The following is a 17,136-nucleotide window of genomic DNA, read 5'->3' as shown; positions in this document are numbered from 1 at the left end:
TTGCACAAACACCCTTTCTCTGTAAACTGTTTATACCAACGTTTAATACACCACCTATCAGGAGGTTTAACACCATACTTCGGTCGAAATGCACGCTGAACAACTGTCGTCGATTCACTTCTGCCGTACTCAATAACACAAAAAGCTTTCTGTTGAGCGGTCGCCATCTTAGCATCAACTGACGCTGACGCCTAGTCAACAGCGCCTCAAGTGTACAAATGTACAACTAAATGAAACTTTATAGCTCCCTTAATTCGCCGACAGATAGTGCTTAGCACTGCCTTTTGTCGTTGCAGAGTTTTAAATTCCTAAAGTTGTGGTATTCTTTTTGAATCACCCTGTATATTCCAATTTGAAATTATTTCTATTCTACAAAAATACAACTTACTACATCGATCCTTTGGAATGACAAGGTGTCAACTAACATTAATTCTTTTCGTGTAAACTGATGTCAGAGTCTTACTAACCATTAATCAGTTGTCTCTCCACCTACAGTAGCGATCTTTTTGTATCGTACTAGTCAATGCTTGTCTCAATGCGTTCTAAAGAACAGTTCCAAAAGCAGTGTAATAAAAGCGACACGTAACTGTGTTAACCTTCCTTGTCCCTAATACCGTCTAAAACTACTGCTGCAAACAGGCTTTGAAAACTACAAAAATTAATATTTGATCATGCTGTTCACGCATCCCACGCTTTTCAGGTTCCATCTTTTTTTTCCTTCTATAAATGAACAGTTTATATGGTAGATATTTTCTACCAATTTAAAAAATAATGTTTTTTCGGGTGATCAGATTTAACTGACAAAAGTTAATGATTGTACAAATATTCATCTTTATGTATCATTAATTACAAGAAAAATAATTCGCTAATAAAAGAAATGAAGTTCCATGTGTCAAAAAGAGCCTCTTTGTCCCGAAGAATCAAAGTGATATCAGCTGGAACTTCGGCGTTCTTGTAATTTGGATATTTCTCTACAGATTGCAGCATGAGTACGTTTTACGTGTAGCAGAACTCAGAAACAACCTTGTCACACTAACAACTCATTTTCTTCGATTTTGTCAGTCGGAACCTTGTCACTTGGCATACTAACTTCTCTGGAAAACAACTGCTAATTCTAATGAATAATCAGAGGGTACCTAATTCGCCCCTGACAGTACTTCAGTACCAGTGAGACATACTACATGTCATTATCGGAACAATAACATATTTTTTTCTTTCATTCGTAAAATGCTGATTCGAGAAGTGTCCAATGTTACAAAATGATTTGCATTTTTTCTTTCATTCATAAAATTCCGATTCGAGAAGCGTCCAATGTACAAAATGAACTGTCTTTAAAAAAATCAGTGCTGTTACAGTTCCCAAGAAATGTGCTCCAGGTAAGTAGTTTGTCACTACCAAAACTGAAACAATTTGTTGAGGGTAAGAATCATAGGGTTTGACATGAATCGGGCTTTAATGTCATAATTTTCGTGTTGTAGCACGTCAGTGGAATTGTCAGTCTGGTTTGGCATCCAGAACACGTCTGTGGTACTTCAATTCATTATTTCATCAGTGGCCTACTATACGCTGGAGAATTTTCAGGATACAAGAAACTCTTTCGGTAAGCTTTATACCGTCCTGTGCAGTGCATGTGCGTGTATGTGTGTGTGTGTGTGTGTGTGTGTGTGTGTGTGTGTGTGTGTGTTTGTGTGTGTACAAATGGTGTGTTCGTTTGTGTGTGTGTGTGTGTGTGTGTGTGTGTGTGTGTGTGTGTGTGTGTGTACACAAATTTAGTATTAATGAATCTCTTTTACGAAACTTAATTGCGAGGCAGTCTTTGACTTGTAGATCATTATCGGAAATGGCGTAGCTAGATCCCAGTCACCGTGAGAGTGCTCTAAAACGAAACAAACTTTTCATTTGGGTTTTAATCAAAGCAGGCTAGCTCAACTCAAGTGTAATATACCAGCACTCGCACAAAAATAAAAAAAATAAAAATGACGAATAAGTTTGCCACAGGCGATTACGTCCCTGGTAGGTTTGGTGCTGCCAGCCGCGATTTCCTTTGGTGTGCCAACATCTTTGTCTTAGGGTAGCACACCAGATGTTCTCGACGATTTGTAGGACATATTCCAGTCTCTATTCTGTCCTACAACTTTTGCCTTCTACTACTCCCTCTAGTACGACGGAAGTTATTTCCTGAAGTGTTGACGTATATCAGTTATCCTGCCTCTTTTACGACTTAGAGTTACCCACATACGCTACTCCTCTGCGATTTTCTGGAGAACATCGTCATTTTTCATCTCATCAGTCCGCTCAGGTTTCAGCATGCTCCTGTAACGCCACGTCGGAAAAACTGCAATTATTTTCTTTTCCCGTTGTTGGAGATTCACTTTTATTGAATGCTGTGCTCCAAACATATATTCTCAGATATTTCAAGCTAACTTGAAAAAGGAATCGGCTATATAATTAACATAATTATAATTTATATTTAGGTACTATGTTACGATAGTGACATTACTAAAGAGTGCGATATATACTGAAAAGTACAAATTTTTTAGCAATCTTGGAAAAGAAAAGAGTTTCATATTAAAACAGTGTCTAGTCTGACCATGGGTGAACAGTTTGCGACTGGAATTTCAAGGGTATTCGTGGACTTTTGAAGCCTAGATGTCAAGGGGTGATACTGTGACGCGATGCGAAATGTGAGGTAGATTGAAGAAACTCGAAAATTCGGTAACAGGGAAAGAAAATAAAGGAGTTCGTTTTATCAGGAGGATTCTGGGAAAACAGAGGATTCGGGAGAATAAGACTGGAGATTGGCGTCGTTACGAAGCATAAATGGCGGCAGATGTAAAACTAATTCAGAGATTTCCTTCGAGCCCTTGCAACGATCAGCATAACCCACGTGGAATAAAAGGAGGAAGTCGTTCATGTGCGTTGCGTAGGTGTAGAGAACCAATATTCGAGGAACGCTTTGGACCTTTTCAGTTGCCTCCATTGTACAGGGTGACCCCAAAGTCTATTAACACTTGACAGTGCACTAATTCGCAGAATAACGTAGGTAGAGAGGTAAAAAATGACGCACATGCCTCAAATGATATGGCATTTTATTGAAACCAAAAACGAGTGCAGGAACTGGCCAACAGATGGTGCTGGACAGCAACACGTTAGTGACGCAGCATGAGAATTTTAGATAAAATGAACTTCAGTGAGAGAGGGAGTCAGATCATCTCTAGACTGTCTGGTAAATACCTGCTAGATGGTACGACTTCTAAGCAGAATTGTGCTAAACCCCACATTGCTACACATTTGAAAGAATTCTTGCACACATCGTTTCGTGAGGATCGCGTGCTGAGCCGCCGTGTACATCATACTTAACTGCAGACGGCAATTGTTTGTTTACCCCGACACCCAATGCGGCTTTCGACCTTCCATCTCTGCCGATGACCAACTCCTCCGCCTCACTCATCTCCTCTCCATCCAGCTTAACTCCCACCGCTCCGCCATTTTTGTCTCCCTCGACCTCGAACAGGCCTACGACCGTGTCTGGCATCCCGGTCTCCTGTTGAAACTCCAAACCTACGCCCTTCCTTTCAACTACATCCATCTGATGGCCTACTTCCTCTCCCGCCGCCCCTCCTATGTTACCATCCATAATGCCAATTCCCACACCTTCTACCCCTCTGCAGGTGTGCCCCAGGGCTCTGTTCTCTCCCCTCTCCTTTACCTCCTGTACACAGCTGATATGCCCCCCCCCCCCCTCCAGAACACCTCTGGCAATATGCCGATGACACCGCATTTCTCGCCCTCGCTCCTACCCTCCATCAGTCCCAACGCCTTCTCCAGAATCACCTACACCTTTTCGCCGCATGGTGTGATCAGTGGCTCCTGAAAATCAGTCCTTCCAAGACCCAGGCAATCATCGTAGGTCGTACTACTCGCTCCTTCCGGCTCTTGTATTTCACACTTACCGTCTGGACCCGTCCTGTCTACCTTGGCCTGTCCCTCATCTCCACGCCATCCAATCAAAAGCCCACAACCGCCTTCGACTCCTCAAACTCCTCTGTGGCCGGACATGGGGGTTGCAGCTCTCTACCATCCTCCACACCTTCAAATCCTTAATCCGTCCCATCCTCTTTTAGCCAGTCCCACCTGGATATCTGCCCCCCCCCCCCCCCAAAAAAATGGCTCTGAGCACTATGGGACTCAACTTCAGAGGTCATCAGTCCCCTAGAACTTAGAACTACTTAAACCTAACGAACCTAAGGACAGCACACAACACCCAGCCATCACGAGGCAGAGAAAATTCCTGACCCGCCGGGAATCGAACCCGGGAACCCGGGCGTGGGAAGCGAGAACGCTACCGCACGACCACGAGATGCGCCCCCCCCCCCAAAAAAAATTCTATAAGTCCCTCCAGATCCTTGAGCGTCATGCACTTCGCCTCGCCTTCCGTATACGCCTCCCGCTCCCCACGCAGATCCTCTATGACCTCATTCCTTTCCTCCATCTGCTCCTATTCCTCAAACATATCCGCATACTCTACACCTCCCGCCGCCTTGATCCCCCTTACCCCCTGGTTGCTCCTCTCCTCTCCCATCCCCACCCCCTGCCACGTCTTCACTGTTACGTCCCCCCTACCCTCCATCTCTACACCCTTCATATGCTTTCCCAAGGTGGCTTCCATCAACTCCCCCTCCCAGATGATGCCCTCTCTCCCTCCATTTATCCCTCCTATCAACTCTGATCCTCACCCCACCTCCTTTCCTCCGTCCTTTTCCTGGGCTCCCTCTCCCCCCATTCCATCCTCTTTTTTCCCCACCTACCCTCTCTTTGCCCCCTTCTCTCCCCGAGTCCTTTTGCATTTCCCTCCCCTGCCTGTTCCCATTCCCTCTCGCATCTGCCCTGCCCCTGCCCCCTTATGAGTCCTCTCCCTCCTTTGGTTCCCCCCTTTCGTTTTTCCTCTCCTACCTTCTTGTTCCCCACCCCCCCCCCATCTTCCCACGACTATGGTGTGTCATCTTTGTACCGACATTTTAGTGCAGTGTTTACAGTGAGTGTTCAGTGTTGTGTGTCTTCTCCGAAGTGTTGCGAACGGACAGCATACTGTCACTGGGTGTGATTTTTATATCTCTTGAGAACAGAAACCAGACTGTCGCCATGTTTTTTAATTGTCTGTATACTATTTTCCCTGTCTGCTTCCTCTGTATTTTATTAGCTTTGCCAACCCTTTGCTTTATGTTTTAACTTTCCACAAGTTTCCGCCGTTTTACAATTTCAGTCACCGTTTTATCGCCAGCTTTTATTGTTTCTTATCTTCTTTCTTACGTTTTAGAAAGTATGTAGGCTGCAGAGCAGCGTAATAAGCTGCTGCCAGCCCGCCCCCTTCGGCGGGAATCGAAATACAATACAGGAAAAAAAATTGTTTGTTTATTGATTGTGGGGTTACCTGAGGTCGCAGGTCTACCGCGATCGTCCGACCACATTAGTGATGGTAAAAGACAACATCCGACTGCAATTTCTCACCTTACCTACTATTGTGCTGTACAGTGCTGTTCACTACATTGCCCCTCGACTACAGACACTGCTGATGAATGACGGCCGATGTGTTGAGCATTTATTACAAGGAACATAGTTCTTGCTAAAAACTAATTGCGTCTTATGCAGCTGGCACTGCAGTTGGTCATTTCGCGCAATTTTTGTTTGTTTGTTTCAATAAAGTCCCAGATGATTCGCAGACAGCACTCATCTGCCCTCTATGCAGGATAGATGACAAAATGGACTGCACAGACTATAGAGGAACATCTGTTAGAAGATCTTGCCGAACTGTGTACTGGATAGGATCCAAGCGTTTGCATAAGAAGTGATTAGTGAATGCCAAGGCGGCTTCGTAAAGGGCCGTTGGATTGTGGACATCTACGTACAGTGACAGCTCGACGAGAACATGTAGAAATATGGCGAAGACCTTCATGACCTCTTGACAGATTTTAAGAAGACATCCACCGGGATAGCCTGATGAATTGCCTAACCGAGTTTGCCATACCCAAGAATATTGTTAGTCTAGTTGGATTTTGTATCGCTGATTCAAATGGCAAAGCGAAGCTCGAGAACCTGGTTATGGAAAGTTTAAAAAAAGCACAGGGTTAAGAGGAGGAGATTGCGTGTTACCGATGTTGTACAACCTGGTGCACGAAAATATAGTAATGATAGCTTTCCTTAAGAATTTCGAAGGTATCGTGGTAAGAGGTGAGAGAATCAGACGTCTCGCATGTCCCTGTTGTCCAGAATTAAAGAAGAACTGATACGGATGAGCGACAACGTGGAGGTGGCAGCCAGCAAGAGCGGTCTTCTGTTGAAAGAATCGAAGACCGAGTATCTACTATGAACAGGACAGATACCCCCTAGAGTCTATGGTAGTCGGTAAGTGATCGTACGACAAAGTTCGTTATTTTAATTATCTAGGGGTAATCTTTACAGTGGACGCATCGTGTGAGGCAGAAATCAAGCCGAGGATCCAAGCCGTACTTAAGTCTGACTCTGCTTTTGAAATCGCGCAGACTCTCGCGGAATTTCAGACTCATTGTCTACGAAACACTGAACCATTCCATCGGGTTACAGGGCTGTGAAATTTGGAGTGTCGGCAGAAAGCCTTAAATAAACATCCACTTTTCGAGTGGAAGATCTTAAGGAAGATCTGCGGTCCGGTACAAGATGATATCACTGGGGAATAGAGAACCCGTCCTGGCTATGCGCTGGATGATATCTACAAGAGACAGAACATTGTAGCCCTGATAAAAACGAAACGGCTTGTATGAACAGGGCATGTCGCTCAGATGTAGAACACCGATCGCCTCTGAAATCCACTGATTTTCCCTCTCGCGGAAATAGACCACTAGACAGACCAAGGAAATAATGGAGAGATGGAATTCAAAGGTCTTGCTGCAGATTGGCATGAGACTGACTGGCGGGAGAAAGCGAGAAACAGAAACCAGAGCAAGAGGGACCTTGTTACTGCGCTCTGTCCTCTGGACCTGATCTCGTGAAGTAAGTAAGCGCAGCTATCTAATTGTACAATGTAAAAGTTTTGTTATATCGAATAAATTATTTTCGAGTACCAAGGATCATTAACAAATGTATAACTTCTCTCCAAGCTAAAGTTGTAACTAATTAAATGCCTGTATTTATGAATTACATAACATGTATTACATTATTTTCTTTTTTTCGACGTGATGTGTCTAACACAACAACAAAAGCAATCTGCGCCTGGAAAATCAATCAATTAACTAGCAGATAATTTACCAAAATACGCTGTCTGTACCACGTTTAAAGCAGTTACTAAATTATACAACACTGCATTATCATGTTCTTTACATGTTTTGAAGAAGTGTAGAGTGTTTATTATAGTGCATAGCGAATCTTTTGTCCTCCTTTTCCGTCCCAGAGTGACTCATCTGTGTGTAAAGTTTCCACAAGTGTAATAAGTTTCCAGCGCAGTAAATGTGTGAGAAAATCGAATATGAGTATCTTTCTGCTTTCAAGATGAATTTAGGCAATGTGAGAGAACGTGTATGTGCCGTATTTTTGAATACTTCACTTTTCTGTAGCGTTTAGTTGATTAAAATGAGATTTACGTCGTCCCACTGGAGTGCATTCGCCATCGAGCCAACTGACTTCAGCCAACAGTCGACAGTTACCCGTACCAGTCGGAGTTTTTCACAGTTCACTATGAATGTAAGTCTTATTTATATAATGGGTACCACCTCTATTTAAAAACTATGCTGACATACTCTGTTTTTAGACGGTATTGGTACTCAGTTCGTCAATGACTGACAATATTCAAATGTAAGCGAAAGTATATTAAGTTACCGAAAGTCTGATAGAAAATTAGGAGAACAAATTGTGTGTGTATTGTGCGTATTAAACCGAGGACCTAGAAACGACGGAGAGGCTTCGTCCCGCCGTAGCCCTCAGTGATTCAAAACCCCACAACAGGCCACAGAAGCCCACGCACCCCAACGCCGCTCCACACGGAACCCAGCGTTATTGTGCGGTTCGGCCGCCAGTGGACACCCCCCAGGAGCGTCTCATGCCTCACGAGTATAACCCAAATGATTGCGCGGTAGAGTAATGGTGGTCTACGCGTACGTGGAGACAGTGTTCGCGCAGCAATCGCCGACATAGTGTAACTGAGGTGGAATTCGCCGAGGCAGATGGAAAACCGTCTTAGAAACCATCCACAGGCGGCCTGGCCGGCACACCGAACTTCGACGCTAATCCTCCGGGGGGTTTCATGCCGGGGACCGGCAAGCCTTCCCGCTCTGGAAGCAGCGCGTTAGACAGCGCGGCTAGCTGGGCGGGCAGGAGAACAGATAGGCATATCTCTCTCCACAGCGACTGCTGGTTCACTGAAGTTACCTCAAGTTACCTGAAGTGAGCTCAATCTGTTGGGAAAACCCTTCTAATTTCTCAGTTATTGCTCCGCGCTACACTCCCTGTCACAAGGCGTAGCGACGACCTGTGAGTATTCGTGTTAAGACGCTGAGAGATTCACGGTCTGTATGAAGGGCCAGAGAGCGGTAACATATCAGAATAATATCACATTTCAGTAGCACCATGACAGACATTCTGGCTAGCTGCACGCAAACATAAGATGTTACCTTTCAGTGAAAGATGGCCTCACTATATTGTGAATATTAGTATCGGAATATATTTTGTACATATGTGCCTATATACTGATGTTATTGCTATGAATAAGTTCTAAATCCTGGAAGCACTTACGTGGACGAGAATGCCGTCATGTCGAACACGGACCCATTACTTTTTGGAGGCTGCTTGCTGGTTTCCACTGCATAGCTGGCTGCTGTTGACAAAAGAATGATTATCACGCAATAATAAATCTGTTTGGATGGTATATGTCTCCTTAGCTTAGTGGAAACCTTTTTGCGTTGTTTGATGACTGCAGCTTACAAATAGTTCTAGCGTTTATCGCATACTTTTTGTTGATTGCCAACATCAGAATACAAGGATATTTTATGAAATTAGTGGGTTCTATCCTCAGTGGAACATTTGAAATAGCATTGCAACAAAAATATTTCTCATTTTAACAAATGTGGTAAACAATTTGTTTTATCATAAATAGCCCTGTTCGTTCTCTCGTTTCTGGCAATTACCTGAAACAGAACTACATTACGAGTGAATATCCTTAATCAAATTGCTTGTATTTTGCAACCTGAAATGCTGTTTACCTTTATGAAGAAGCACACAAGTATTAGTAAATGAGCAGGGTGTATGTCCCTTCAGTATCTGATGTAGACCCTAGACAAGCATAGAACCTGCACAGTGCCTGCTGTAGCGCCTGTGTCCCAGTGTGGACAGATGAAGACAAACACAGCGTAAGCTATGAAATTTTAAGGATAACTAGAAATTACAACGAATATAGAAGTCGAGGAGTACATCTGAAACGAAAGTGACAGCGCCTTTTCAACAATGTACTGAATCAGAGAAGTGACCATCCAAGACTCAAGCGATTTGTCAGATAAATAAGCAAACTTCAGAGCCGCTGTGGATCGATTCAGACATTTAAAGCATATACGCTATATCAAAACACGAACAGGAGGCACATGAAGACAAACAGTTGTAATTTGTATCACGACAGATAATCCAAGAGGCGTCAATTTCTGTTTGAACTTAGAACAACACTATCTGCTTGAAACTATCCGGATATCCGTATGTAAAGCGGAATTGAGCACTTGACATCACAAGAGGTGCACCTGCTAGTATAGAAGGAGGAGGGGAGTATTTCGTCTTCAGCAGAGAAAGTAACAGCACAATTGGTCAGTGCAGCGTGGACTACTCATTGTACGTCACCTGAGTAGCAAATCCATCTGGGGCGTTACAACACTCCTAAAGCCGCCGAAGTTGGTAACGTTATCACGAAGAGCAAACACGAAGGAACAGTTACAGCTAAACCATAAACAGGCAGAACGTAGGTAGTGACGTACAAGGAACGTCGAGCATTACGCAGGGGGTGGTAAAAATAGCATAAAATCAGGGAAAGGAGTCATTCGTGAGTTCCAGAAAGCTAACAGCAGTCCAGCTACCTAAATCACTATATAGGGTGTTTCCTTAAGAGCGCGCGAAAATTTAACAGGACCTAGAGGATGCTCCTTTGAACGATTTTAGGTAGGGAACCTGGAGTCCGAGAAGCCAGCTTAAGGAAATAACAGGAATAAAAACACATTACTGTGTACTTTTTTATTTACATTAGTTAACAGCAGATACCCTCATTGACGCAATGAATGTACCATTCGTACTGTATCGTACATAATGTGCTGAAACTGAGGGCCAATGCAAGGGTGACACCGGCGAACAAGATTCTGACGCACCCTGACAAATACCCTGGTGTGTTTCGATTCACATCATAGACGGCTTCAATTCTGGCAACTAATTCCATCTCCGTATCCATTGGGCTCTCATACACAAGTGGCTTTAGATATCCCCATCGGAAATAATGAAGGGGATTAAGGCCGTGGAATAGGAACTCCTCTTACAATCCAGCGACCAGTAAATACTGTAACGGTGTTGCTCCATCATACTGTGCTGTACGTCTCTGAATAGGACTGAGTAATGAATGGGTCTGTCGTCATTTCATAGCACGTTCTGTCATGGGACAATGTAAATACAATATAACAGAGCCACTTTATGGACAAATAAAGTAAACAAAACCTGCATCATGACTTCCTCATGATCAGGCTCGTCGTCCTTGTTTCCTTGCAGGAAATAAAGAATGTGCATGTAAATAAACAGCATTGTAAATGTAAACTTGTACGTGTGTTAGTTGTAAAAACGCTGGAAAACAGTAATGCTAGACAAAGCGGTAGACAAATTACTTCCATATCTGTTTCAACTAGCTTCTCGAAGCCCAGGTTCCCCCTCCTCAAATTGTTCAGTGGAGCATTCTCCATATTCTGTAACATTTTTGCACGCTGTTGCGGAAACACGTTGTACATATGGGGCTAAGAAGAATGGGGTACAACGCACGAGCAGCTCCTCATAAATCGCATATCTCTGTAGACAATGCTAAGCGACGCTTGAGTAGTAATGATATGGAGTGCATAATTATTCTGTACCCTGTCGCAATCCGGTGGAAGTGTTTGGGTTTGGTGATTCCTTGGAGAGCATTACCTGCCATCATATGCAGTGCCAAGAGTGAAGTATGGAAGAGTTGGTGTTTGGGTATGCGAGTATTTAGCGTGGTTAATGTGTGGTCTCCTAAAGCGCTAAATGCGGACAGATGTGAACACATTGCACGGCATCCTGTACTCCGTAAAGTAGAGGAACAGTTCGGAGACGACGATTGTGTATCAGCATGGCAATGCACACTGTCATAAAGCAGCATATGTGACGCAGTGGTTTTTGGACAACAGCATTCACGAAATGGGCTGGCCTGCCCATAGTCCTGACCTCGTCCAAACGAAACACATTTGGAATGAGTAAGGACGTCGAAATCGCACCACACCACTATAACTAACGTTACTACCTTGTTTGGTTTCGATCCTGTGGAAGAATGGGCTACTATTCCTCCACAAACATTGAGACACTTAACTGAAAGTTTCTCCAGCAGCGTTCAAGCCGTTATATAGACAAAGGATGGACACAGCCAATATTGATGTATACAAGCAGAGGTCGGGAAACTTTTGATCCGCTTGTGTATAATGTGAATCAAAAAGCTTCGCTAACTGAATAATACATTGTCCTACCACTGTGAAGCCATGAGATAGGTAATACAATGTGTAACAGTAATTTGACAATAACTGAGATGAAATAGTTCTCTGCAAGCTGTACGTATACATACGTTCATGGGCGATAGTTACCGTAAATTACGTAGCAATATTTTCACCAAGTATCACGGCTTTTTTTCCATCAGAGAAACGTCACTACAGGCCCCCCCTCCCCAAAATACCCATAAAATATACGTTATGGTACAACGTTACCAGGAAGAAAACCGAGAAAAGAGAGCTCTGATTTTTAAATGTGTGTTCATCTCCTTTCTTTCTATTTACTTGCACGCCCATTTCCGTTACCAATGGAGGTATTTAGAACTCTAATGAGGGAATAAAATTTGATCTCCAGAACTTGAAAGGCAAGAAGAATTCCTAATGACACTGTATTGGATAAAAACAGACGTCCTTCCACTGTCATATCGGTCTCAGAGCTGATAGTGCACTTACTTACGAGCGACACGTGTCGAAGAGGGCGGTAAGACTTGTAGATAAAAGCCGAGCCAGAAAACCTTCGCCGACAGTCTACCGTCTTTCCAAAACGTTCATAATTATGAAAACGTATTTAGTATCCGTACATATTTACATTAATAGTTTAAATAGTCTTACATTTCTGGAGTCCAGTCAGCATGCGTATAATGTTAATACCACGTTTATGAAACCTACATATCAGTGCATTATTCACTTTCTTTCACTCCTATTTGACGTGTCAATGATACGTCACGTGTTTGCAGATCATAGAGTTCTCGTTCAACCGCACACTAATGAACATAGCCGATGATCCTCTTTACTCTGTTTCTGCTCTTTTACTGCAGAACATATTAAGTGGGCTGTCAGACACCTTTCTTCCTTTGGGTTAAAACATGAGTTATCAAATGATATAACATACTGTTTAAGAAGAGAGGAAAGCAAACCCGAACAGACCATTACGTTGATGTCGACATCATTGCAGATGGCGGGATGGAATAAGATATAGAAAACAGTAATTGGTAGTTTTCTATACCATTTCAACAAAATGCTTAATATTTCTTATAACATATTGCCTTATAGTTACCGAATTGTTGTTATGTTCCTTTTAGAATGACCGCTCGTGGAAGTCTTTCGGTAACGTCCAAAAAGAAGAGCTACGCTACAGTTTACGGGCCTCTCATCCGAAGCAATGCGTTTCAGTTTTAAATCTGCGGGTACTGTATTCACACAATGTGAACTGTCTTCAGTGATCACTCGTACTTCTCAGGAAAATCTATGTGATTATTGGAAACGTGGCTCGGAACCTCGAGCAAAAGAAATCATATCTGCTCACCAGCTGTGGTGACAGACGATACCAAAATCCTCACATTTTATCAAAAAAATTTTGTACCTTTTGGTTGTCTGGGTATTCCGTCTACAGGAAATGGTCGTTCAAGGCGATAGTCTGCCATACATACACAATTATCCTTCGGTGTGTTCAGGAGCACTTCCTCACAAAGTACAGTTCTATAGCGTCAAGGATTTAGATTGGTCAAAGGAGTTGCACATACGATCATCACTGTGTAATTACGTCCTGTTCGGAAACAGGCTTTGAACTGCCTGTTTTTTCAGTTACACCAACTTCTATGCTTAACATTCATGGTCTTCACTACTTATTAGTGTTTCATATGTTACAGTTTTCTCTAGTTAGATTCTCAGATGAACCTATTTCTATGGGAGCAACAATTTCCTAAAGCAGCTGTAAGATACTCGTAGACATCTCATGGTAAACTGTTCCGAGAAGCATGACTCTTCTGACGTTTTAGACGACTGTATGTTTTCTCTTCTATTTTTTGTGTCCTTTTTTGCCACAGTCTCGGTTCTAAAAGGCTATAAATGGTGTCCTTTTTATTTATTGAAGCCCTCTCTCTTCGGTTCAAACTGACACTGATCGAATCCAGTCGAGAACGTTCTAGTATATGTCCTAAAGCAATTTCCACGCAGTCTCTTTACAATTACGGTTTACTTGTTTCCTAAGTTTATTTGTTCCCTGAGCATACGTCGATGTTAAATTTCACTTCACTATCCATATTTAAACCTAATTATTCATTAATTGAATCGAATCGTATCATTGAAATCGTAGTCTAAGGCTAAATTTTTTTTAGGTTTCTTAAAATACACAACTTTACGTTACTTTTAGATTCAATCCTATTTTTAAGATGTTCAAATACCTACACAGTGTCTAATGGTTTTATTCCGGACAGCATATCTTATTTAATAACAGCAACTTCTTGTAAAGTGTGTGATTACTTCTGACATTATCACCTATGTTGTAAACATTTAATATTAGTAATAACAATACTTTACCACATCTTCAATAATATCAAATGGAGCGCTGCCTGCTATTTTCAGGATTAAACCATCCATTTTACTTATACTGTTCACTGCTGCGTTGTTTCGGCTGTGAAACAGTCAAACGCAGTTACGTCCTTGTCTGTGTCGCATAACCTTAGAAGCAGGGCACGGGTGGCCGCAATTTAGAGTGGACAGGCACACGAGCTACGAGAATAGGAGTTACACAGCATAGTACTCACAACTGAAAGGGAGTCCTGAACTATGACAGCGATACTTGGGTGGCGTATAGCAACACGTATAACTTGTTCTAATCAAGAAAGAGAAAAAATTTTAACCGTAGAATTTTCCAGGTAATCGTGGATGACTCAGAAGCCTGTCGTCCTTCACAACTCGCCAACAGCTGGTCTGGTTTCATCCTTTTCTTTCTTGCCCCCCTTGTTCAGTCTATGCCCAGGCATCAACAAAGAACGTCAACACCACTCAAGAGCAGTTATGACCCAAGGGCCATATATCGGGAACAGGAAACGGTATCGTACGTAGACGACGTTAGCCATACGGTATTCCCGGGCTACCCAAGAGTTCATTAGTGACCAGGGAACTTTCTGTTGCCATTAAACCAAAGGAAAACTCTACCTGGAGCCGCTACTGCGTAAAGGCTTCTGAGAAGCAAAGAATTTAGAGCCTTCTAAGTCGTCGTTTCATTCTCCCTCAAGATCTGTTTACAGGCAGCACACAATGATTCGAAGAACGGGGTTTCCACATTGCAACAGTATACGTCAAGTGCAGTGTGGCAAATTTTTCTACAACATTTATCCTTAAAAATACTATACCTATTTTGAATCTCTGCTGGTTCTCTGCCTTTGAGATGATGCTTTTATAATGAAGTATCTTCTTTAGTATAAAGGAAATTAAGCTTCACGATCGCTTACACTGTTTCAGTTTTAAAACTAAATTAGAAAAACAATACAAAATTATACGTGATACAAGTAGTTGCCCTCCAACTATGTTCGATTCATGCATTTCGTAAGCCAGGGAAGAAGGGAACAGCATCCGTTGCCTTCACCAGCACTCATTTTTTCATTGCACTATTTATATATTTATTGCCTATTTAGCCTGACCGGACCAGGGCCTTATGAGCCTCTCCTACACTCGACCAGGAGCAAAACATACTAAATATATTATAAAACTTGCCCAATAATAATAATATTGATAATAACAATAACTGACAATAATAATAATAATAATAATAATAATAATAATGAAGGACATCTAGACTAATATAGATACGCTTAACACGTTTGAATCCATGTTTAGTATTATCAAAAGAGGAATGGATAAAGAGGAGAAGAGTGAAATGACAGTGACAGCGGCTGTTAGGAAAGAACAAAATATAAAGGGTTGACTCTGCCGACAATGAATAGGGAAAAGTTCTAGGGATGGGGATGATGAGCATGAGCAGCACAGAGTGTAGGAGAGATAGCTTTTGCGAGGGAAGGTGGACCATTATCTGTCTTTTGAACTTCGTAAGAAATTTGATTTCTCTGGTGTTCTGAGGAAAACTGTTGCGAAGTTTGGTTCCTGATACAGAAAATGATTTAAAAAAATATGCGAGTGCAATTTCATAGTACCGGGAGAATTTTACTTGGTAGGGAATGATTGTTTTTGCTGTACTGTGCGGATAGTAGAGTAGGAATTGAAGACGAGTAAGAGGGAGTCCAATGATTGAGAAGACGATAGTCTAAACATAGAGTACGTTAGTCTCTACACTTGTCGGAAGATAGCCAATAAAGGGCAGACAGCCGACAAGACGCCTTATCTGTGTGTTGTCATTCGAACAACAAGGCCTTGCAAGAAACCAGCAGAAAGTTGTCGAAAACCAGAACAGAATCACCGCTATTAAGGCCATGATGTTGTTATTCGTAGTTATAATAACTTTGAAATCAACCGATATGAAAACACGGAAAACTGTATCCCAGAAAGCATACACATCTAAGAACATAAGGAATTAATACATTAATCTCGCTCTTCACTAAGATGTTATCGCCTCACGGAAGACTATTCTTATGTTGCGTCGCATATCGAAAACATATAACCCTTAGATCTTGAAAAACAAAGTAAAGTGAACACCCGAAGGGAAAAATCAGTTCTAAGATAAGAAATATTATTAGGTATCTACCTCAAATGAACTTCGGTCTGTAATGAGTTTTGATACTGAATGTTTTCTGTTAATCATTGAGGACAAATGAAATAGTACTTTATGCATTTAAGAATCAATCACAGCATTCAGGGAAGTGCAGATAAATAAGAGATACAGCTGTGCAAACTGCGAGTCATGAAGTGAAATTGCAGGATTGGAACAAAGGCTCGTGACCTTATGTACCAATATTTAATGTGGACCCAGTCAGAAGAGAAATGAAAAATAAGAAGTAAATCATATATTTTACAACTGAAAAGAAAACCTCAAAGGGTAATATTAAAAACGTGATACATGTATCCTTCGATTATGCAGTAATTTCGTGCCAAAGTAAGATGTAATATACAAACAGGAATGGAGAAGGTATTTCGGGAGACGATGCAGAAACTGATAAGATTATATTAGACGCACAAAAAGTGTGTCATGCACTCCGTGGCCTCCGGATTTCTTCTGTCTCGTAAAGCGAAGAAATTAAGTTAGAATTACGTCTCGCACGTATGCATGGATCATAAAACTGGTGCAACAGCTTGGACGTACTACAGTGATACGATTAATGACAGACATGACAATACGTGTGTGTAGTATAGATTCCGTATCCACGAGAGATGAGAAACTACGTAGGAACCGAGACATTTAAAAACTAACGAGTTTCTTTTATGTCTAACTTTCAAATGACCTTCAGTAAAACACACGAAGCTATTTTCCAGACGCGGCTGGTGATACCGGTACTCTGCCTTACCGAGTGTGCTGCTTGAGCAACGGCCCACTCATAGCTTTCACTTACTACAGGCTTTGTTCCTTCCCACTTCGGTGTACAGTTTCAAAGTGTCACACCGAGCAGACACGATGTAAAGAGGACAGAATTAGATCTCAAAG

General features: G+C 42.2%; 1 protein-coding gene across 4 annotated transcripts in view; it reads right to left on the bottom strand.

The window, feature by feature from the left end:
* LOC124788055 (proton-coupled amino acid transporter-like protein CG1139) overlaps nucleotides 1-17,136 on the bottom strand; it is a 237,693-nt gene that overhangs the window by 61,736 nt on the left and 158,821 nt on the right. For 3 of the 4 annotated variants that reach the window (XM_047255131.1, XM_047255133.1, XM_047255132.1), the window contains one exon: nucleotides 8,761-8,842. In XM_047255131.1, the coding sequence (XP_047111087.1) occupies nucleotides 8,761-8,842 (82 nt within the window). The remainder of the gene's footprint in view (nucleotides 1-8,760; nucleotides 8,843-17,136) is intronic. The other variant, XM_047255134.1, reaches the window with a different exon arrangement.

The sequence above is a fragment of the Schistocerca piceifrons genome, chromosome 3, assembly GCF_021461385.2.
Source record: "Schistocerca piceifrons isolate TAMUIC-IGC-003096 chromosome 3, iqSchPice1.1, whole genome shotgun sequence".
Lineage (NCBI taxonomy): Eukaryota > Metazoa > Arthropoda > Insecta > Orthoptera > Acrididae > Schistocerca > Schistocerca piceifrons.
This window is presented reverse-complemented; position numbering and strand designations above follow the sequence as displayed.